We start from the raw sequence: 23,135 nt of genomic DNA, 5'->3' as shown, positions 1-23,135 counted from the left end.
GCACTTTTCCTTTTTGCCCTCGCACTCGAGCAGAAAGTTTCTTTTCTTTATTCAGTGACGAGCGCCAGCCGGGCCGCTACACATAATTTGCGCGCCCGCTTTTCGCGTTTCACCCTTTTTGAACTTGTAATTTTGCACTTGCTCTGTAGCGCAGCGCTTCCCTCCGGCCAGTTGTTGCCTCTTCTATTAGCTCTTTTTTTCCAGCTGAAATTTTTAACAAGGACAGTGAAAAATTTTCATGTACTTGTGTGCACTCGCTGACGCAAGAGCCAATCAATTATTGAATGCAACATCAGCAGCCGGGAAGTTGGTTTGCAGCACGTTTTTGTTCGCGTCCACTTCACTACGGAAGCTGGTGATGTGCTGCAATTGCTGCGCTTTCTGCTTTTATCAGCATAATTTGTCGGAAAAAGCAAAAAGAGAGAGCGAAATATTGGTTGAAAGAGATGTGAGTCATGTCAAATGTCGGTAACGAGAGGATGGGAGAGAATTGCAGCAGAAGAGCCCCGGTGATTTATGCGGCATGCAATATGGCCAGCGTATGAAAAGTGTGTATTTATTTGCTGCATTCAGTCAGAGAGAGAAACTAGGGTGGGTGCAGCCCTTATTTATTCCATGCTGAAAAGGCTCGCTGAGAGAGCGAGCTCGCGAGCTGCCAACATTATGATGGGAACGTGGCCAATTGGCATTTTAGCGACAGATCATACTGAAATTGGAAATTTTCAACTCGGAGGTATCACGCAAAATATTAAAATTTGGATGTGAGACTTACTCATCAACAGAATTTCCAGCAGTCAAGTTCAGCCTTTGGAATATATGAATCCACAACTTTGTATCTTTGCTCAAACGCTCATTCTTTGAAATATTTATGATTTTAAAATATTTTTCATTACTCTACCTTAACGTATCGCACAAATAATAAAAAACATCTGGTATAATTAGTGGGAATTTTTATGTTTTGATGGTTTTTATCAACGTGCAAAAGTATGTCATAGTTGCAATATCAAAATGTAATAAGCACCGCTTTTTAAAAATATCACGTTCAACCGACGTTTGTGAAAGTATGGAAGGCTATTTTGAGAAGAAAGATATCTCGCAATCTCCTCTCGTACTTTTTAGCCAGCTGTTTCGTTCCATCAGGCTGTACGTAATATGTAAAATAAAAATTAACACAAAAAGTATATCTCTGATGATATATGAAGGATCAAAAAATTTTATTTGAATCTTTTTGGTTGACACTTTCGCTCCCGAGCAAAAACCATTTACATTTTTTAACACTGAAGAATACAAGAATTGAATTCAAATTTATTGTTCGTCATGAGTCATGACAAATATAAATATTTGAAGATGGGTTGCCAAGCTAAAAGGAGAGAAAGGTTTTGTTAATTTTTGTTTAAGGATATGATTTTATTGTTCAATAAATGAATAATGTTGTGTTATTATTTATGCATGTAGTCACTGGTCTTATAAATATGAAATTCTGTATAGTTTCCACATCCAACCATATCTGTATGCAACCTGCAGCATTGTGCCACGCAGCAAGTTGCATAAATCAAATCTCGCAGGCGCTTTATATTTCAATCTTGTTATTTATATCCTCCTGACAGGATGCTGCCCGAAAATTCGTTTTACCGCCCTCTTCAGCGCTTAACTAAGTAATTATCTGCTAGACCTCGTTGGCATTTCACACAAAAGGATGCAACAATGATGAAGATACGCCGGTGCGAATGGCAAAAGGAGCCGCACGCAACGCCCATAAATACTACAACTAATGTGGCGCGGCCACGTGATCTTGCCATAAATATAAGACATATTCTGAATTAGAACGTCATAAATAATTTCCGAAGAATGCGCCCGGCAGACGGAAAGGTATAAATATTCAGCGTGAGAGGAAGGAATATCCTGCACACATGTAGAGCAGATATTCGTGCCATCATTTGCTGCACTCGCCACTTATCTCGCGTGTTGCTGTAATTAATGCCTGTATCGAGTTATTCCATCTTAATTGGAGCGGAAATATATAACCTTGAGCCGACACTCCGACAAGTCCATTTTGCAGCTCCCACTTTAGCTCTTCTGATTGTGAGCCCCAACTAGCCACCGCATACTTACACCTCTGCCTGGGTTACGAGAAATGAGCGTGTGGGCGACTCTTGCATACTATCTGCCTCTCTTTTCTTTCACTATAATTAGATGATCTATGGAGAATTTCACTATTAATTGAGAGCCCGTTGAAGTGGTATTCGATATATTCATGAAATTTCCTTAATTATTTCTTAATGATTCAAGTTGCAAGCGATCTAAAATCAAGTTGTGATATTTTTTTCTCTCTCTCAAAATGGAATAAATATCAGCAAGCAAGTGATAAGTTGATTTTATATTATTAAATTATTCTAGATTCCACAACATACAATAGACAAAAAATAAATAAGCATCAGTTAAATTCTAGATTATTATTGTTGTTTATTCTCACATTTTTTCAAATAGCATGCCATTAAAAATTATAAACGCATATGAGAAATTGTAAAATTCTGGCAAACTTACGAAAACCCTGTCCAGTAGGACAGAGCTGGAATTAGATCCGATTTTTTTTTTAAATTTTATCCAATCGAATATTTTTTTCACGAGGCAACTTTAATTTCCTTTTTTTCAATAATTTAACCAATGGTATTAACATTTTTACTTCGTAATGAATTATGTTTAATTTCTAGGTAGAAAAAGTGCTTGCCATTTGGAAAGCGCAAAACCTTAGCAGCCGCATTTCTAAAGTAAACTTATATTTTGGCCTCCAGTCGACCCTCAAAGATTGCAATATCAAGAAGGTTTTTTTTTATTTTAAGTATCAATCTGCTCAAAAAGTGTGTTGATATATTCAGTGAGAATCCTAATTAATAACATCCAAACATGAGAGTTAATTCATTATGATGGTTAAATGTAAATTATGGTCATTTATACATATAAAGTAGGTAAAACAGGAAGAAAGATAAGATGATATAGCGTGCGAGGTCATCTAGCAAATCCATTGTCATCTCCTTCTTTGCATCTTCGCAGTGTAAATCTCTCAACTCCAAATTTCAGGGACCCTTGCTGTCTCAAAGTTGGTAGCTCCCGCACCAAATGCGGCATCCGCTCAACCACTGCGAAGATAAGAAGCAGCGGAGGGTAAATAAAATGCTCCCGGCTTTGTTTTGACTTGTAAATAAGCCAGGCTGGAACAAAGCAGGGTGTACGCATGCCACGCCACAGCAAAGAATTCGCAAAGAAGCGCCGCTACATTTCAACCGGCTGAGCTGCAGCCTGTGAGTTAGCTCTATACTAGTTTGTTAATGCAAATGCGCGAACCAAATTGATAATTCTGGTCCTCGCCAGCATCTTGACGCTCGTCGTATTCTCTTAATGCTCAACTGGAGAGAGCAGATGAATGTAAATCCAATGCAAACCGCGAAACAACAAAAGTGGTTGCCGCACGCCCTGTAATCGAGCTGAATTAATTTACGCCCGGTTTTACAACAAGCTATGCATGTGTGCCACATAATTCTGCCATGATCATTCGCGAACTGAGCAAACATGTTGGGCGGATGACGAGGAATGTGGCAAATAATGAACAATCAGCTTAATTATACTTGACCGCAACACAAATGTGTGCACGCATGAAATGGAGCGATACAGATTCTAAACAAACACAAATATTTGAGATGTGCTGCGGCATCATGTATGAAATCCCTAGCAGATTTAAATTTGATTGAGCTGTAGCAGTGCCTTAAATATTTTTTGTTATGCAATTTGCTGTTTTGATCACAAATGAATCACTGTTAAAAATGACACTGATTTTGAGTCTTAATGAGAAAAAGAACTAAAGTCCTGTCAATATATGTCAGATGGAAAGAAATTTAGTTCTTTAGAAGAAAAATAAAGAATTTTCAGACTGTCATAGATCAAAATATACCGAACCAATTTTCCAATGAGGTTGAAATATAATATAATTTGTTACGTTAAAAAGTAAGAAAATATTTTGGGATAGACTCTTCGCTGGATATGACACAGTAAATGGTGGCAACATTAGCGATCAGGGTAGCAGATGGATGGTTAAGATATTTGTAATTAGATTTGTATATTAATTTACCCCAAATAGTTGATTGTGCACTGAGACCAAGCATTCACCCTAATTTTGCAGTATCATTCCTCTTTAGCATTGATGCCGTCATGCTGTTCTGGATGCTTCATAATCCTGCGCTTGTCCACGAACCTGTTGGCCGATTCCAAATATTCCAACGGAGCTCTGCCTTTAAATTATATTGTATCCAATCATTTAGGAGAAATGTTGACGCCGATATTTTTCAACTGTCAGAAATCCGCATTATCAGGGTGTATAATAGTGCGGCGTGATATTACTCTGTAAAGGATCGTTTTAGCTTTATTTTGCTAGTACTGTTTGCCATTTCTTGCTTTTAATATTTCTATTCAATGTATTTATTGTATTGACTACTGCAAGAATAAACAAGAATATAATATAATATATATAATATCATATAATAAATATCATAATAAATATCCGTGGATGTTTGGTCTAAAGGTTGTGACTACAACTGTCTACTAATCAGTGTTTTTACAAGAAAAAGAAAAATGGCACGTCAACGTGAAATTGAATTTCACTCGAATTGTAGCTAGACATTTCGTTAATTAGCCATCAAACACGATCCAATTTGGAGTGCCTATTATACACAATTACCACGTGGCCGTTCATCCAGCTGGGTCGCGCAACAGAGTCAAACCTGACGGGGTCTGGCTTTGCAAATACGACCACTTCATTTGCACAAAGTTAGAAGAGAATTGGAGCAGAGAGCGGCTTTTGCCGGACGTCAGTCAAATCAAGCGGTTTCCGCTCACACAAAGCGCCTGCTTTATTCAGTTTCGTGTGCGTAAAATTTTTGTTACACACTCAAACGCCACCACCAGCACACAGTACAATCAGAACAGTCAAGAGAGAATTCTCCACCGCTTGCTACAGAGCAATTATAAATTTAATGTTAGCGCGATAGTAAAAGACCAGAGAGCAAAGCAGTCGTTTTGTTCACTTATTTCCCGTCCCTCGTTTTCTCTTACTCGACGGTGCGAGATCAAATTGCAATAGCTCTTTTCTTTATCACGCCTGAAATTCGGTTCGTTCAGTGGCAGTTTGCATAAATGCAAAATAGGTAGGCAGCCCGCACGCTCTCTCGCCAGCTCGCGAGTCATCATAATAAATAATTACGCGCGTTCTTTACCACGCTTGCTAGCACGGCCAGCAATAAAGATAAAAACAGTTTATTTTTTCTTTTAACTACGCCACCCGTTCGTTCGCTCGGTGCTCGCTTTCGTGGTGTAATGGTTTAAAAGCCAGCCAAAAATAATGGCTGCTTTTTCGGGGCACGTAATTAAGTGGTTTTCTCCAGAAAAAAATACAACTCCTGTCTCGGTGGATCTTCCATCGCTGCTGGTTGCGATGCTGTTGCTTCTGTAAACCAACTTTCCCTGTCTGCTACATTCTGCTTGCTTATGTACGCACAGCAAAGTGCTTGCAAACTTTAACATTAAGGTTGCCGTTTTTTCTGCCCGCAGTGAACTTAAATTAGATTGCTTGCTTCTCTACTAGATTGCAACCATTCTAATCTTTAGAAATTTAAATATTTGTTGTCTAATTTTCTTTATTAGAATAGCATCTACTGGGTAAACAATGGAATAAAATCACTGTGCATTATCCAAGTAGCTGTACATCTGTTGACATTTATTGATTCCAGAATTTTTACAACTAAACAGCAACAGTTTGAATCTTTTAATAATATTTATAATGTGTATTATAATCGTGTTTGTATGTGAGGGTGTTGAGTGTTTTAAAATGCATTTCACTGTAATGACATGGGAAAATCTCTCTCGGTGTGAGTGAACATTGGCAATAAGTTGAATAATGGTATATAAGTATGAAACCCTTAAATGCAGACGGAATCTTTATTTCCATTGCGAAGTTGCTTCGAACGAGATTGATGTCCGGTTAAAAAACAGCACAGCTCGCAACTCGGAGTGAGCGAGAGCGGGGAAATGAATGATTAGATACACACATGAAACATAAATAACGTCTTACAGTTGGCGCCTACACTTATCAATTAGTATTTAACATTATTTAATTCAATTAATTAGTCACTAACCAATCATCGGGTCTCACCAACATGCACCTCTCTTTGAAAAATTGTGTCCATCACACTTTTTAAACAGTTCGAGCCTGCTTCCCTACAAATAACGTGATCATCTGCAAGGAATTTAACTTCGCCGCACAGTTTATCAAAAATAAGTGTCCATTTACAAGGTGATGAAAAAATGCACTCGCTCGCTCGCGCACTCGCTAGACTCACCCTTAAGCTTATGTCATAAAAATCGATTGTTGCCCAACTCACGAAGTCTCTCTCGCTTTTCTCACTTGTTTACGACACGTACCACACAAAAATGTTATTCCAGCAAGCAGGTATGCGATGCGATTTTTATCCAGCGCCGCTCCCTTTTGTCCGAAAACAGGATGACGCATCAGAAAGTGTCGTCTTGATGGTAATTGATGGTACATATGAGTGCTCCCTGCTTGCATTAAGCGAAAAAACTCTCTCACACTCATTCTCTCGCCCTCTCGCGCGTGCACTAGTTCTCGCACACAACCCACATCACGCTAGGTAATTAGACGGTATACAAAGAAAAATTGCTAGATTTCGCCATGTAGAAATTCGCAGCTGACGAGAAAAGTGGCAGCCCTGCAACAAAAATACACACAAACGTGAATTTTCCAGCTGTTTAAAATGCCTTAACATTAGAATCTAAAATTTTCCTCTAAAATTGATTGTATATCACATCATTACACTTAAAACGCCTGTCAAAACTTAAGTTTTAATTTTAGAAATCAACATCCCAAGGACATTGGACTCATAAGATTACACGTTTTTAATATTTAATTCAATTGATGTAACAATAAAATTAAGTAAAAAATATATAATGGACAGTAATATCAATCATGGCTTTAAATTTGAAAAGTCAATAAAAATCAGAGGAAAAACCTTTTATTAAATATGTCAAAATGTTACTTACAAAAATTCAAATCTAAGCAAAGTTGCAGCTGACTATGAGAAGCGGCAGCAGCACAGCCAGGATGGCGGTCCTGTGTGGCAGGTTGTGGGTGGCGGTGGACATTCCCTTGGTGCTAGCGTGCGGTCCTGCGTCGCCCATCACGTCGTTGACCTCTTCGAGTAACGACTCTGCAAAGTCAAAAGCGCCGAGTTGCGCGCGATAAGCACAAGTCATTATCGTGTGGGTCTGAAAGTTGGGCAGAAAAAGCGGCCGTTTTGCGATTTCCAGTCACGACCATACGCGCTATTTATGGCGAGGTGCGACCGTGTGCGCCCGCTTAACTGTTATGTCTCACATAATAAAATCGCTCTCGCTCCACTACTTGGCCAGATAAAAGCGCGCGAGGACAAATAATAAAGCCGGGCTGCAATTGGGGCGTGATTTGACGTTTGCCAGTTCAAAGAGGAGGTTGCTCTTTCCAGCAGCGCTATGCGGCGGCCGTGCCCCCTGGAGGGAAATGAACAGGTGAGATGGAGAACACCTTGTACTCGCTGCATCTTTTGCATATAAATTGCAGCGGGACACCGAAATTGGGGTTGCCACCCCTGGAGAACGATTTCGGAAAATAACGCTCTTTTCTCTCGCACTCTCGCACGTCCCGCGGCTGTAAAATATTTAAGGGCGAGCTGGGACGGCTTTGAGTGCGCGCATGGGCCGATTATGACAGTTTCTGGAAGTGTAGGATTGATGAAAAATGCTATGCAGAGTGTGTGAGTGTGTGGATTCTCTATCTACTTTTGAAGCTCTGTGCTGTACTAGGCTGGGGTAATTTCTGCTGCGATGGGCGATGGATTAAAGCATTGAACCAGCGAGATACAAAAATGTTTTGGAATAAGTGCCACAATGGATTTTATCGGTAGCGAACAAAATGCGTCGGACTTTCGCCATCAGTGACGCATGTGTTCAAACTTTTCTCCCTCTGCGCTGCATCTGCCAAGAAAAACAATTTTGCCAAAATGCGAAATTGATATGATCGTAAAAGTTGACGTCCTCTCGCGACACACTTTGTTTCAAACTTGTAATTCCACCTTCGGCAAGCAAGCTAAACGACTCTCTCGTCGCAGCCAGCCAGCCGACTTCCTTTTAACCCACATTCGCACGCCAGTTCTCCTTAACTGCAAATTACAAGCTATGCAACCTGTTCGACACACAAGCAGAGCGGATTGCCGCTTGCAAAAAGCATGCGACCTACATCTATCAATCTTCGTAAATCCGATCCACTCACACTTCTTGCAAAATCAAAGACAAAAAAGGACAAACAGAAAGGCCATTCGTGTTTACAGGTCAGGACGGGGCATTACAAGAAAAATAGCATCCTAAGAAGAGAGAAAATACTAACCGCTGGCACTTCTAGTGTAGAACTTGTAGAGGTCGGACACCTCGCCCCAGCCGAACCGGTTTCTGGCCTGCACGACGGCCTCATACGCACCACCGGGCTGCAGCGGCCTTATCACGTAGGAGGCCTTATGACGGCCGGCCTTGCCCAAATATCCGACGGTGGCGGTCATGGGGTTGGGCGCCAGAATCACGTCATGCCACTTGCCGGGGATGGAGAGCGAGTCGTTCATCTGCACCCGCCTCCACAGCAGTCGGGCCTCTTCCAGCGGCGGCCAGCTGGTCACCTCCCAGCTCAGGTTGTAGAAGTCGCGGCCCCTGCTGAACGGTTCCGACAAAAACGTCGCTGGGCTCGGTCGCCCTGCATCACACATGCAAAATGATCGAATTAAAAACAGGAAGGAATTGTGCCACAAAATGCGAATAAATGCTTTGATAAGGGGAAGCAAAATAAAGCAGAACAATTCTAATTAAAATACGTCTTCACCAGGTTTATCAAGGAAGAGATTTGGTTTGGTTTTGAAACTCTCAGCACCATCACCGCTTTTCTGTCAATACGTTTCTAGAAACACTACGTGCAGCAGTTCATGAGAAGAATGTTTGCGAATAGGAGTTTGAAGGAGTCAATCCGTTTGGTTTTATATTGGCTCAGTGCGCGTGTTGACAGCCAGCGAGCTAGGCGCTCTTTGATATCGGAAAACTTGCCTTCTAGCGCGCTTGCTCTCTTTTATTTAGATTTCAAAAGGCCCAAGTGAAAAGGATCATAAGGCTAGGGAACACAACCTTGGGAGAGTTGAAATGCAGACAAAATCGGCGGAGCTGAAAAGAAAGTGCCTTTGCGTCAAGATTGGAAAACTAGAAAGGAACTTGCCAACATTGTCTTTATTGCGGCAGCCGAACTTTTAAAATCGATACTAAAGAGACAAAGGACGAGAGCGGGACTGTCTAAAATGAGACATTCTCAGCTCAAAAGTTTAATTAGAATTACAGGCCAAGTTCAGCAAGGTGGAACATTCATCACAGCTCAAGAGCAAAATTGAGATTTTTCAAATGCGATAGGCTGTGTGGTCAAGAGCACCTGTACATTAACAGAGAGACCAATTTAAATTTTGAATTTCCATGACAAAATATGTTCGTTAGATCCAGGGTTACTGAAAAGGTGGAAACTGAAAGCACCGACATGATGAGGGTTGCAAGGGGTGCGTGTTCATGCAGTGAAAAGAAAATTGTTATTTATCAAGGAGCGGTTGGTGGGTGGGTTTTCAGCATCATGAAAGAGCGACTTTGATGATGAGTGACTTTGCTTCATTTTATCTCATTGGGCTGCTCGGCGGGGTGGGTAGCAGTGAGCGAGAGATGAAAGTGGATGGGAGTATGAAATTCATCCGGCAGAGTTGCATGCAAAGTCGCGCCAGTGAATGGGAAAGGAAAGAGTTAGTCCAGACACCCGGTTTATTTTTTGCGTCTATCTGATGCGGCCGACACTTTTCGCGCCGTGAAAAAGGGAGGAAAAGCTCTGCAGCAGCAAGTTAACCCAGCTTGAACCACACCACTCGCACACACGCACACGTTCTCGCACATTCTTGCTCACCGACCCATGTTATGAATACACACATGCATGCGAATACTTTGTAGGAAAATGTCTGAAAGAACCTCCTCTTTTTAGCAAACCTCCGTGAGCGTGGTAGTTTTATTCATATCATTTTCCCCTTATGTACACACTTTACGCGAGGGAAGAATAAAGAGCAGAAACGAGTTACAGTCTCCGCCACCGCGCCGACAAGACCGAGAAACTTCGCTTTTTTGTGTTTGGCCAGCAGAGAAATTTTCATGTCAAAAGTCGGCCTTACGCGTGTGAAATCAGGGTAGAAAAAGAATCTGAGAGAGAGAGAGAGAGAGAGAGAAGCTGCCTCTTTTTGATTAGCCCCAAAAGCACAGCACAGACCGCACGGCTTGGGGGGAGCGAAGCGCATATAGCCAGATATTATTTTTGCAAAGTTCCTGTACAGCAGTAGAAGGTAATTAAAGAGCGAGAAATCCTATTTCCAGCTGGAGCGGCAGCATGCATTAAATTTTTAAAGGCCCTTAAGATGTTGTGCGCGTAAACTTACCTGAAAGTTCCATGTATTTCTTGGCCCGGCCTAATGAGTTGTCAGCCACGCAGCTGTAGTTTCCAAAGTTTTCGCTGCGAACTCCGCGGATCGAGAGGATGTGCTTGGCGCCGCGCGTATCTATGCTGCGTCTCTCGGTCGGGTCGAGCAGTATGCTTTCGTGGTACCACTGCACCTGTTCAGCACAAGAGAAAATATCCGCGGGTTAATCATTTGCTAAAACATCAACGAAATTGAGAGCTTAATTTTCAGGCATGAAACAAACAAAACAAGGAAATTTCCAGATTTAAAATAAAACAAAAATGTCGAGGAAAATTTCCGTTGCAAAAATGAGGAGAAACAAGGAAGCAAAGTTTGGAGGAAATTGGGCGCGTTAATTGGTTTCTCCTAGCTCTGACAATGAGGAGAGAAAATGTTTCAAAACTTGACTCTATAACCTCAAGATTTTCAACTTGGGAGATCAAAGTCTGGAAGATCATGTTTGAAGCACCTTGTAGCGCGGCTTTTGAGATCTATCAGAGGAAACTCCCAATTCATTCTTTGAAGCCACTTGGGCTGAATGCACCCGTGCGGCTCATTGTATATTTTATTAAAACAATTCACCCCTGACAGAATAAGCTCATAAAGGGAATACGAGATTTGTGCCGCATCCGTGAAAACGGAGCCGCTTTTGAGGACGAGACTGGCTGCTTAGGTTGACATTGTGGCGGCGATATTCAATAGACGTGGAGTGTTTCAGTCTCAACGTGCGCCGCATATTTAATTCAAGGTGTTTGCACTCTGCACTGCAATTTCCCACTCACACGAGAGCCCCACAAGCTGGTGGCGGCACCAGCAGTCACAATGTATTATGTAGTGCCATTTGCGGCAAAACACCTTCAGGGAAAAAAATGCCGCCACCGTGGCCGTAATAGCGCAAAAAACGAGGAATTTCTACAGCAGAGTGATGGCCGTCGCGTGAGACTACTCTACAAGCGCAGCGTGACCCCAAAACACTTTCATGAAAGGGGCGAGAGTCATGGTTTGGTGCTTTTAATCCTGAAAATTGATTAAAAACAAATTTTAGGTTGTGAAAAATATTATGAGTGAAAAAAGAATTTAAAACTATTGAGATATGAAGGAATGAGATGATGAAATTCAATTTTAATAAAGCTGAAAGGGGAGACAAAGGCACTCTTGGAGCCTTCTTGCCAAGCAAGAATAATCAATGGTAATGGGCTTTATCTTCAATTTATTTAATGAGACTTCAATGGAAAGGCTTCGCGACACTTTAAATAAAAATCCGACACCCTTTCACCTCCACTTCGCAGTCATTGTCCGCCACTCAGAACCTACAAGAAAAACCCATCCCATATTCTTGCTTGCCGGTTGGGAGAGTAGAAAAATTCCACTCTTGCTCTACACGCCAACCCAAGCATTTTTCCCGCATCCCTGTTGCCGGGCGAAGAGTATATTTATACCGCTATAAAATATATTCCTGAGCCGCCGCTCCTCCCTCTGGATTCCATTAATCAGTAAACTTAATCCCGCAAAACGAGCGGAACCTTTCAAAGAAATGCGCGGCGCTGGTATTATTTGTGACAAAGTACTTTCCACCCCTCGTTTCGCGCTCTCAAAACTATTAGGAGGCAGGGGTACCTGTCAGATATGCAGATTAAGTGATTTAAATGCAAACTAAATCGAAATTTAAATGAGTCAGAGACTGTCGAAACTAAGCCTGCGCATTCCGAATTTTTGAAATCCGTCTTGAGCCAAAATCTAAGTTTAATCAGCGAAATTGGCCCAGGAGCTTCAGGGGTTGATGTTAATCGAGCAATGATAGAAAAGAGCCGCTCTCCACAGTCAAAATGGGAAATCAATTGCGCCGACCGAGGAATTTTAATATGCATTAGCCGCAAAGTGTTTTCAGCTGGTATGGTAGGGTGAGATCGGTCGACTCTTATTGACTGCGCCCTGGCCTGGCAAGGAGGTTAATTAGGGTACAAAGTGTCTCGTCGTATAAGGGTCAAACGTCGTTAGCGGCTGAGATAATATAAAGTTGGAAACTCGGCCTGCTAACAGCGTGACGTGATGGGAAGTTTGTATTGCCATTTAATACTTTGCAAATGCTTTATTCCCTACGCTATCGGGCCATAAAACTGATTAATGCAAGTATTACGCTTGCAGCTTTCTTGCATAAGTAGATAAACTCGGACTAGCTCCACGTCTTAATTCAAACTCAATCTTTCTTGCATCAACAGAATTGCCTCTTAAAGTTACCACGCGCACAAATTTCTCGTCGTTGAACAAAAATCGGAGCGACTAGCACATCAGCGAATCAAAGTTTGCAGATAAATCTTGCTGATACGGCGCCAGCTAGTAGCAGCTTTCAAACTGATTGCAAAATTATTGAAATTCATTTAAATCTCTGGTGCAAGCTGTATGTAAATGAACTTTATCAAAACGCAACATAATCACGTAAATTCAATTAAGTACCCGGTGCATCCTGATTGTTAACCAGAGATATCAACACTTGTCTCGCAGTAACAAGTTAGAGAAAATTGCTTTTTTATCTTGGCACAATCTAATTAAGGACGCACTCTGCGGAGCCATCAGGTCCAGAAGATAATCGCTCGGGTGCTCCTCATTAATTATCGATTTCACGGCTGCTCGGCTTAAAAGAAAAGAGAAGGCATCTAGCTCCTACGGCGTGACCTGTTCTCCAGAATCACGCCGCGCCAGATCGCTTGGTGGGTGGATTGGGAAATAAAAAATGTGAAACAGATAATATGATCCGGCTTACCGTTGCTGGCGGCTCTGCGTGAACGATGCACACCAACTGGGCTTCGTATCCCTCACCAGAATGCACCCAGCTACGCTCCACTTCAATCTCAGGCGGATCTGAAACAAGTATTTGAAAATTAAATTTCAAGTCAATCGTAGAACAAGCAACAAAATATATATTTTCAATGGGCAAAAACAATTGGCTCAACTCTCTGTAAAATAAGTAGCATTTCTGTATTTCTTCTGAATTGTATTTTAATTCATTAAAATTTAAAGGAAACATTGCTTTCATTTCAAGTTTATTCACAGGCACGTTATCGTTAATATATTCAACTATACGAGCCAGACTATCTGAGGTCTCAAGAAAATTAGGTTTTATCCTCTCTGGATAGGTCCAGAAAAATTCTTTTTCTACCCCGGATCTAACACTTAAAGGCAAGGAAATGTACGGTTTCTCTGAGCTAGCTTTTAAGTCACACATATTTTACAGCACTTGATAGCCTAATTTCGAAGCCCGCCCATCTACTTAAGGTGAAAAAGAGCTGAAAAGAAAGAGAGGCGGTGGCAATAACTCTTTCGCCGCTTTCAACGGCGAAGCAGAAGACTTAATACCGGGCGGAAAATCGGGCTTGGGGCGTCCGCTAATGGTATAAATCATTAGTGGGCGGCATAAAAAGCCTGCCCGGCCGCCCGCCAGCCGGCCAGCCTGTTTACTGTACATTCATAAGTGTGCTAATGTGGCCGAGACTAATTCCCAGATAATAAAGCTCAGTAGACAGGGGCACATATTGCAAAATGTTGCGCGCGAGAATGGTGCATTGCAGGAGCCGTGTGGCAGCGGCTTTATGACGTGTGTGTAAGAGTAATAATATGCCAGAGAGAAGAGCGGGCTCACACACACGGAGCGAGAAGATGGTTCACCGTGTGTGCAGTCAGGGTAGGCAACCGGGCTGGCATCAGCTTTCAGGCGGTAATTAATGAGCCCTTCTCAAAACACACACACACACACACACGCCGCGGTGGCAGCTATACACCACCGGCGGCGGCAAGCCGGTCTGCCGCTTCTCGCCATTTTCTTCGCAATGTGTATTAACGCGCTGCAAATTAATTTGATTATTTTGACCGGGCCGACGGCCGTTTGGACGGACTTGGGCTCTATGTATGCCGGCCCAGAACCACCTACGTTGTCCGTGCTCATTGTTTTGTTTGGCATTGTGTTTCAACTGGCCAGGTGCGGTATTGTATGTTTGCTCTAGTAACAAGATCTGCACCACGAGACGTAATTGCTTTTGGTTTCACGCACAGAATCCAAGCATGCCAGCAGCGTGCAGACATCTAGTGGAGTTTGATTTCTGTTTATCTGTCGGAAATTGGTGTGTCACTCAATGTTAGTTCTGCAGCTGCTGTTACAAGCAGCATAAATCCCTTCCCAGGGAAATTTCACGGTACCAAGAGAGTAAGATTAGCAACGTAAATTGGTTTTGAAATTTTTATTTCCTTTACCAAAGCACATATATGCATTTTTTAAATTGCAGAGGAAAACTGTGTCAGTTTGCGAACATGAAATTTTGATTCATTGTACTTTCAAAGTGTGGATGATGAATTTTATACAGAGTAATGCATTATGCACCTTGCAAAAAGTCGCAATTTGCCCGGCGTGGTTGTGTCTGTTACGCTTTATCCACTCACACGGAGTTTTATACATGCCGTGCCTGATTTATTGCTTCATATAACCTCATCTAAATAAATTTATCTCGGGACAGGTTGCCAGCGCATAAAACTTTTTGATGCTGCGCGGCAGCGAGCTGAATAATTTTTGCGTAATATTAAAGTTGCACGTATGAAATCGTGTCCCTCTCGCCTGTCGCGCGAAATCCACCAGACCAGCTAATTGTTAACCAAGGGAGTCGGTGCGGCGGGTGCGAAATTTATGTCAGCCGCACAATGCCGACGCATGAAATGAATTCCTCTCTCGCTCTCTCGACTCCTCGCCTATACGTTTCCGCACCGCACGACGACACGCCTTGGATTACGTCTCCAGAAGCGAGCCTGGCTTTTATGTGTGCAAACGCGCTTTTGTGCAGAGGCCACCTAATTTGTTCCTAGCGCAGGCAATGCTCCTAATTAAAGCTCTACGATTAGCGCAAATTAAATCTTTTTACCTCCTGGACATGAGCAGGTAAGTAATTTATGCCGATGGTTTTTGCAATGGGATCGATATTTCCGGTCCTTGTTTTAGATTTGATGATTATATATTTGACACCTTTTAAACTTAAATGCAAATCTCGCACGAAAATTCAAGCCCTAATTAAACCATCTTCCTCGCGTCTCTATAATTTTGCCTCCTGGATGGGTTCCGTGCTTGCTTTCCCTTTTTGCTACGCGATGTTTTTCACAAGTAACACCGCCCTCGACTCCCGCGTTGAGGAAGCAGACTAAAGAGAGAACGAGACGACGAGAGGAAATCCTCCACCGTCCTTAACAGAGGCAATTAAATTTTGACTCATTCGTGTCGGCTCCGGTGCAGGAAGCGAGGGGCCCTTTTTCTCTGTTCCCGATTTGCTGCACGCGCAGTCAAGTTACACCGCCAAAGTAATTCCTCTGCTCTCTATCTCCGTCGCTGCGATTGACCTTAAATAGCCATTAAAGCATTCCGCTTGGCGACACAAAAAAGTAATCACAAATCGGGTACGCGTCGCCCGATTTGCAGCGAAAGTAGCGGACGAAGTAGGGATGCGAAAACGGGGAACGGTGGGTGCTGAGCCTTTTTGCTCCGCATCGGCCTCGTGATAAATGGGGAAAGAGGGCTTTTACTGCGCCTGTCGTAGGTGTATGTCTATACAAATTAAACCGCGTTCGGATTTTCCAGCAAAATTATAATTTCGATCTGTGCCGCGTTTACAACACCTAATCAGCATTGGTTACCTGGCAACTAGAGAGATGCTATAGCAGAGCTTCATCCAGTGTGTGAAGCAAAATATTTATCTCTAAATCAGCTAAATGAAAATTTGTTTGTTCTCTGGTTGTGGGAGCGATAGCCAAACTGCCCTATTTGGAATTAGCGCGAGTGTAATTTTGTAGATTTGCATTTATTGTATTCTTTTCCATATGGCACGTCTGACGAGTTTTGCGGTGCGTTGGAGGTCGGATATCAAGTGACAATATGGAAACGTTATGACGAGCAGCGAGAGGAGCGCGCGCGACGAATGTTTATTGGCATGCTGGTCCTCAGGGGAGGACACGTGTTTTTGTGGGGCGCCAAATATATCTCTCGTCCTCTCCCGTTGCTCTCGCAGATAAAATGCTGGCAAACGAAAAAAATGTGTGTGCTAGACGGACGATTTTTTTTTTTTGCTGGCTAAAATATAAATTTTTCGCGTGTGGCTGGGGTGCGAGAGAGCACTTTTGGCCACCAACAAAATGCTAATTTTTGAACACTCTCTTTAGACACGTGCATGTTTGTTTGTTTATTTATCATATGTCTCTACAGTGACGTAAACTTCATTCATATCCCGAATTTCTGCTCCAATGGAAGAAAGCACAAACCAAATATTGTATTCATTTTGGAATTTTTAGCAATAGGACCTAATAAAAATTGGATGGCTAACTTCAAAAAGCATTTCCGAGAATGGTTGGAGATGCCTTTACGCTTATAAGTCAAATCAAATGCTTGTGCTCCCGCTTCCAGAACTGTCGACAAACAAACTTGCACTGGGGAGGCCCACTGTACTCTAGTCGAGTAATTTGTCAGACTTCAAAGACGAGGCGAATATATGCTGCAAACACGCACGCGTACCAAACTGAGCAAACGGAATTTTCATTTTTGCCCTTTTTACCAAAGACATGGTCCAAAGAAGATTCGTCTCCGGACAGGCAGGTTATTTACTACTGGGGTGAAGCGCTACATCAACAACTGTTTGACGAGCACTCGAGCTCGGGTCCTGCGTAAACTCCTTAATATACACGTTACCCACGCGCAGCCAACAAGTGCTAGGGCCGCACGCATTTTATCCCTTCCTCTCCTGCAAAGGAATTCGCCCTCTGCCTTATGCGACTGGTCTGGCTCGGGGGCTGAAGGACCAAAATGCACTTTGTCTGCCTAAAGTTCTTGCGTGTTAAATTGAATTTAACAACTGTTAAAAGCACCTTTTTCCCACTATTTGTGAAAAATAGCTGGAAGGGATAACATTTTAGCCAAGTGAAAACTTTTCCTGGCTAGAGTTCCCCCTGCTGCAAGAGAAGAACTGGAATTTCACAGTGTGAGGGTATGCATGTTCGGTCGAATAGCCGTGAAATTCAATATGGTGCATATTTGTGGCTGAAAGAGCCGTTCTTGAGTTAAAAATGGCCGACTTTGCTTACGTTTTTGCCATTTTATTCGGATGAACATGATATATCAGGGAGGGCTTCAGGCAGTGATCAAATCATGTAACAAACTTTGCCGAAAAAGCATGCCAAAAGAAATTCATATCCGCGATCTGCGTCTACTCTACACGCAGCTTTCGGGGTTTTTTGCTCTCGCTGCGTGGTTGTAGATTCAATCAAGGTGACTTATACTGTTCATAAACTCGGTTTGTACAGCAAGTTTAGTGCTTCACTGGCATAAAAGTGGAAAGAAAGTTTGTCTGACAAATACTCGCAACTGCCGCAAAACGTATCAATAAAGAAAGAGAGTGTGCCACGCAGCGAAGGGCAAAAATGTCAGCCAAGCAGTCGCAGATAATTGAAAACCAATAACCAATAGCATCTTTTATGGGGGCCATTCACCTTCGTCCCTACTCTATTCCCATACATAGCACATAAAGCAGAAAATATATTAGGCAAGGAGCGACAGATCTGCGGGGGAGCAGCTTATGACACATTCCATGCCATTTCCCCAAGTAGTTTCTCATCAACGTTGCCAGTTCAATTTTACTGTCTTCCTATCTACACCATCATCAACAGAAAATTTGAATTATGAAATATATGTCATTTAAGAAAATCCCTTGCAAGGAGAGAATCTTGTAGATTCGTAGAAATAAAGTTTTTTTTTGTAATTGTTGATGTTTCAACAATTAGGTTCAACGAACATTTTTCCTCGTTGTGAAGAAAGTCAAGTTAATTTCTCTGTTAGTTCCAGGTTGCACGTGAAGCTTTCATGGACTAGAACATAAGTTGTAAGGCAAAACTAGTTGGAAAAATAACTTAACTTGCTTTGCAACTAGGAAAATAATTATATGTTTTTTGTTATTTCATGGAACAGCAATCCTTGTATAACTTTGTCAGGGGTATTGAATGAATGAATTTATTATTAAACGCATATATGCGTGCGGGGTATTGTCAGGGGTATTAGATTTGTATTTTAAAATTAACTTCCACATCTTCCAAGCAAATCCCGAAATTAAAAAAATATGTGGTATTCAAATCACTGGAATGAAGTAATCACATACCACATTAGTTTGACATATTGTTTTTCAGATGATTGTTGACAGTGATTGCATCCAGAGCAAGCTGATTTATTTGCAGCAAAATTATTTTGGATCAAGCTAGTAAAATTTTCCGAGAATTCCCCCCCCCCCCCCACCCTATTCTATACTGTCGGCGGCAGATGCAATGGAGAAACATCAATCTGTGGAACTGTCAACACAGAGTGCCAGCTTAACGGTTTGGCATATTTCTGCGGATAGCCTGGAGCGTCTCGCCGGTGGTTTTTTACCCACTTGAAAGTGTCTCATCCATTATGAATAATATTATGCTAGTATAGTGGAGAGTGACAAATAGCAACATTAAATGCTGCCACAATGTGTGTAACACCACAGAACGAGCGAGAGAACAGACGCTGGCTTGGCTGGCGTGCGCGTCGCACTCTTGGCAACTCGTCTAACAGGAAGTTATGAACACACATACGCCATCGTGCAGATTGCCCAGGCATAAATTTTAGTGCGTCACCAATTGCACAGCCGCGTTCTTGCCCCACCGCGTGCGTGTAATGCGGTTTAAATGAATAATAATTGTTGGTTCGTTATCTGTGGCTGCGCGAGTGTGCGTGTGCATATTGGATTATTTCACGCGCGGCGTGGGCCGACAGATTAATCGCGGGCATTAGCGCCAAACACGCTCCGCTCACGGAATTTTCATTGGTATTTACGCACAAACACATAAGCACCTCAAGATCCGACTCCCCACAAACAGTTTAATTAATTTTCACGGTCTATGGTTTCATTATTTTTGACGAGAAATAATGTTAGGAACGCCATCGTTATCATCCTGCGTTATTTAATTTATCGCTATAGCAAATCCACATACCATGAGTTTGTGTTAACCTTTCCTGTTTTAATGATGGATTAATCAATCAAAATTACTGTCAACGCTGCTTGTTTAAAATCGAGTTGACAGATATACATAGGCGTTTGTAAATTTCATTTGGTTTGATGTTTTTTTAATTAAACGTTTAGAAAAAAAAATCATTTTGATGGAAAATTCATCATTTTTGTTAAAATTTTAGTGATTACTTTTTTCTTCGTGAGTGATTTGATTTACCACATTTGAATTGATGGTAAATTTATTTCAAAATATGCTCGTTCTGGACCCAAATTAGAAAATTCAATTAACGCAATACTCATTTCCTTGAATCGATCACATTTAATCTCATATTCTAGAAACAATTTACTCCTTTTATTGTTACTCATCTCTATTTAAATCTCAAATAATTGCTAAACTTGGCTAATTCATTGTATTTTAAACTTGCTGCTTAAGCAGAAAAATTCTTATATAATATTTTCGGTCCAACATGCTGCAGCAGACTTCAAATCAAATGAGCCAATTTTCCGCAACTGTTACTATTTTCAATGATTAATTTAATTCACACAGTATAAGCCTCATCAAATCTGTTCGTAGTAAATATGTAGTATCGGGCACACGCGCGTGTGCAAATGCGATTCCTTCCACTGTATTTAATTTGGTGGCCATGCAGTTTTGCAAAGCCCACCACGGCTTCGTGATAATGCCGCCTGGGGATTAATTAAACCGGGCAGCAACAGATTTAATTAAATAATCCCGCGAATTCGTTGCGCGACCTGCAGCTTTATTATAGGCTATCAGTGCTTTGTTGCGGGAATTAGTGCACACGAATGATCACATTATTGTCCGGATATTGCTCACTCGTCGCGAAAGCCGCGTCTGAATTATTACTTGGGCCGACTCCGAGCGGCACCATAAACCTTCATTACTACTCGGTTGGCTTTGCGAATTCGCTGCACAAACGAGCATAACTCACAATTTGCAGACACCTAAATATTCCGTCGTATTGGTGATTTATGCTGAGAAATAAAACTTTCTTTCGGGAACTTACAGAGGACGTTCAAAGTGATGTCGAAGGTGGCTGGCGGGCCGACGCCGTTGTTGGCTGAGCACTGGTAGGCGCCAGCCTGGCGGCGATCCACCTGTTCCAGGGTCAACGAGAAACCTTCCACGATGTTCTCTCGACTAGTCACTGATGCACCCTGTGAAGAATGAAGGAACAAATTTTAAAGTACTGAATTTCTTTATATTTTTAAAAACCTTGAAATTATCAAATTAATGCTTCAATATTTTAACTGAGATTTAACAAAATTAACTTGAGGTTACAATAAATACAGGGTGAAATTTTTACGGTCAATATTTGAAATCTTTTACATTTATTTGGTACAAAATATCTGGGTTGAAACTTGAAACGGTTCGTTGCCGATTGGATGGGGTTTTGATTTGATGCCAAATACAAAGTCGTACATATTTTATTCTTAAAAAAGCATTTTTCAAAAAATACTTCAAATCTGTCTAGGCCAATACCGGCTTTGCCCTCCTGGGTAAAGTTTTAACAAGATGTTTGCCAGGTATTCTGCCTTTTCTCACATGTTTTATGTAAATCTGACGACTTTTCAATAACATGAATGTATTTTTGACCAAGTGTGAGAATAAACAAATAAACAAATCATTTAAGAAGATAAATTTCAACTAAGAGTTACCCATTCGCAAAAGACAAAAAAGGTCAAAATATGTGCAATGTTATGGTGGATTAAGGTGGCTATAGCAGACTATAATTTACACGATTTTAAGAATGGTTCACTTTGATTTAAAATAAAGCTAAAAATTATTAATTTAGATTTCACAGCACAACATAATTTTTTAACATTTTCATAAATACGTTGTACAGGTACAGGCTTGGATGTAATCCGATAGCTCTTTATATGAATATCGTTTCATTTACGATGAACAATGATTTCAATTGAACGTCAGAATATCGAGCAAGGAAGAATTTTGCCGACGCTCCCCACATATATCCCATTCAAACAAAGAATAATGAGAGAGATCTCCTTGTACCCCAACATTCTGCATACCTTTTTGTTCCAGGTGATGGTTGGGACGGGGTTGCCAGACGCCTTGCATTCCAGAGTGACGGATCCTCCCTTCCTTGCGGTCACTGACCCTCCGGCTGGCTGCCCTCGAATCACGGGTGGCACTGTAAACACACATGAGAGAACTCAATTAGTCTATAAGCCACTCCAAAGTTTCTATTAATGGTCAAAACAATGGCTCTCAATCATTATGTAGCGCGCAATTAAATCGGGGGTGAGTGCGACACATTAATTATTTCTTGGCGGGTGCCGTCACGTCGAGCAAGTGAGGAACTGTTGCTAATGTATTAATTATTGTGCTTTGTGCTGCGAGCCGAAAGCCCAAATCGACGCTGGTATGCAACCGGGCAGACAAGATGGCTAAGCAGATTGCATACATTTGTCCCGACCGCCGTCGTAACTGATCTAACGTCAGCCAGGATTCTGAGCTTGAAATTGCTATGAAATTAAACTGTTTTTTTGCCACCACTGCCTTCAGATCTGAAGCGTAGATACTGTGCTATTCCGGCTCAACTTGGCAAAACTTCCTCTGTTCTCAGCGGTGGCTTTTCATTTGCTTAAAAGTCTTGAAACTCCTCTTTGAAGACGAACAAAAATTCGTGCTTTTTGAAACGCTGAAGAAGATTTCTGCGGATAATCCCCGCTTGGATTATCTCACTCTTTGTGAGCACGCTCGCACAATCAAAATGAATAGGCTACCACGCGCTGCTTGCAAACGCAAAGGAGGGCTCCCTTTTTGGCAAAGGTGTTTAAAAAGGGATGCCCCCGCATGTCGCCGCACAAAAGGCGAAACGCTGCCGACCTCGACCCTCCGAAACACACTCACACACACACCAGGGCTCTGCGCAGTGCGCGCGTGTAGTGTTTAATGATGGAACAATAACACTCGGTCGGAGGTCTTTATTACGCTTTAATTAGTGAAGAATTGCTCCTGCAGTGGAGGCGTAATTGTTTGCCCGCTTACACACAGAACGCGCATGCAATAAATCAAATTTACGAGGCGCTGACTCAAAACCGAACTCGGAGCACGATGATAACAAACAGGACAAAATTGGAATTACTCGGTTTAATTACGTGGACGGGCGACCAGAATCGATCGTAATTAGCAGCGTCTCTGCTCATTTCCCGCTCCGGGGTGAATTTATAATTTCGAGGAAATCTGCATAGCGAGCTTGCTTGAATTCCCTTGGCAATTGGCTGGAGCCTCACCCTGACAAGAATGCCGCTCATCAGCGGCGCATCAATTATTTATACTACACGCTATGCCTGCTGTTAATAATGCAGGGGTGAACCGATAGACACACACACACACCAGCACAAGCAAGTGCGTCTTGCCAGATTCTAAAATCGCTCAGCAATAAAATCGAGCATAACTCGCATCCGCCTGTCTTCTCTTAGGCGCTGAAATTAT

General features: G+C 41.9%; 1 protein-coding gene across 3 annotated transcripts in view; it reads right to left on the bottom strand.

Moving 5' to 3' along the window:
- Positions 1–5,734: 5,734 nt before the first annotated feature.
- Positions 5,735–23,135, bottom strand: part of LOC135942433 (lachesin-like) — a 120,520-nt gene continuing 103,119 nt past the window's right edge. For 2 of the 3 annotated variants that reach the window (XM_065488550.1, XM_065488551.1), the window contains exons 4-10: positions 21,707–21,828; positions 20,683–20,833; positions 13,372–13,469; positions 10,590–10,764; positions 8,483–8,839; positions 7,105–7,271; positions 5,735–6,773 (exon numbers count right to left, since the gene is read on the bottom strand). In XM_065488550.1, coding sequence (XP_065344622.1) covers positions 7,117–7,271; positions 8,483–8,839; positions 10,590–10,764; positions 13,372–13,469; positions 20,683–20,833; positions 21,707–21,828 — 1,058 coding nt within the window. In that variant the 3' untranslated portion in view covers positions 5,735–6,773; positions 7,105–7,116. The remainder of the gene's footprint in view (positions 6,774–7,104; positions 7,272–8,482; positions 8,840–10,589; positions 10,765–13,371; positions 13,470–20,682; positions 20,834–21,706; positions 21,829–23,135) is intronic. The other variant, XM_065488552.1, reaches the window with a different exon arrangement.

The sequence above is a fragment of the Cloeon dipterum genome, chromosome 4, assembly GCF_949628265.1.
Source record: "Cloeon dipterum chromosome 4, ieCloDipt1.1, whole genome shotgun sequence".
Taxonomy (NCBI): domain Eukaryota; kingdom Metazoa; phylum Arthropoda; class Insecta; order Ephemeroptera; family Baetidae; genus Cloeon; species Cloeon dipterum.
This window is presented reverse-complemented; position numbering and strand designations above follow the sequence as displayed.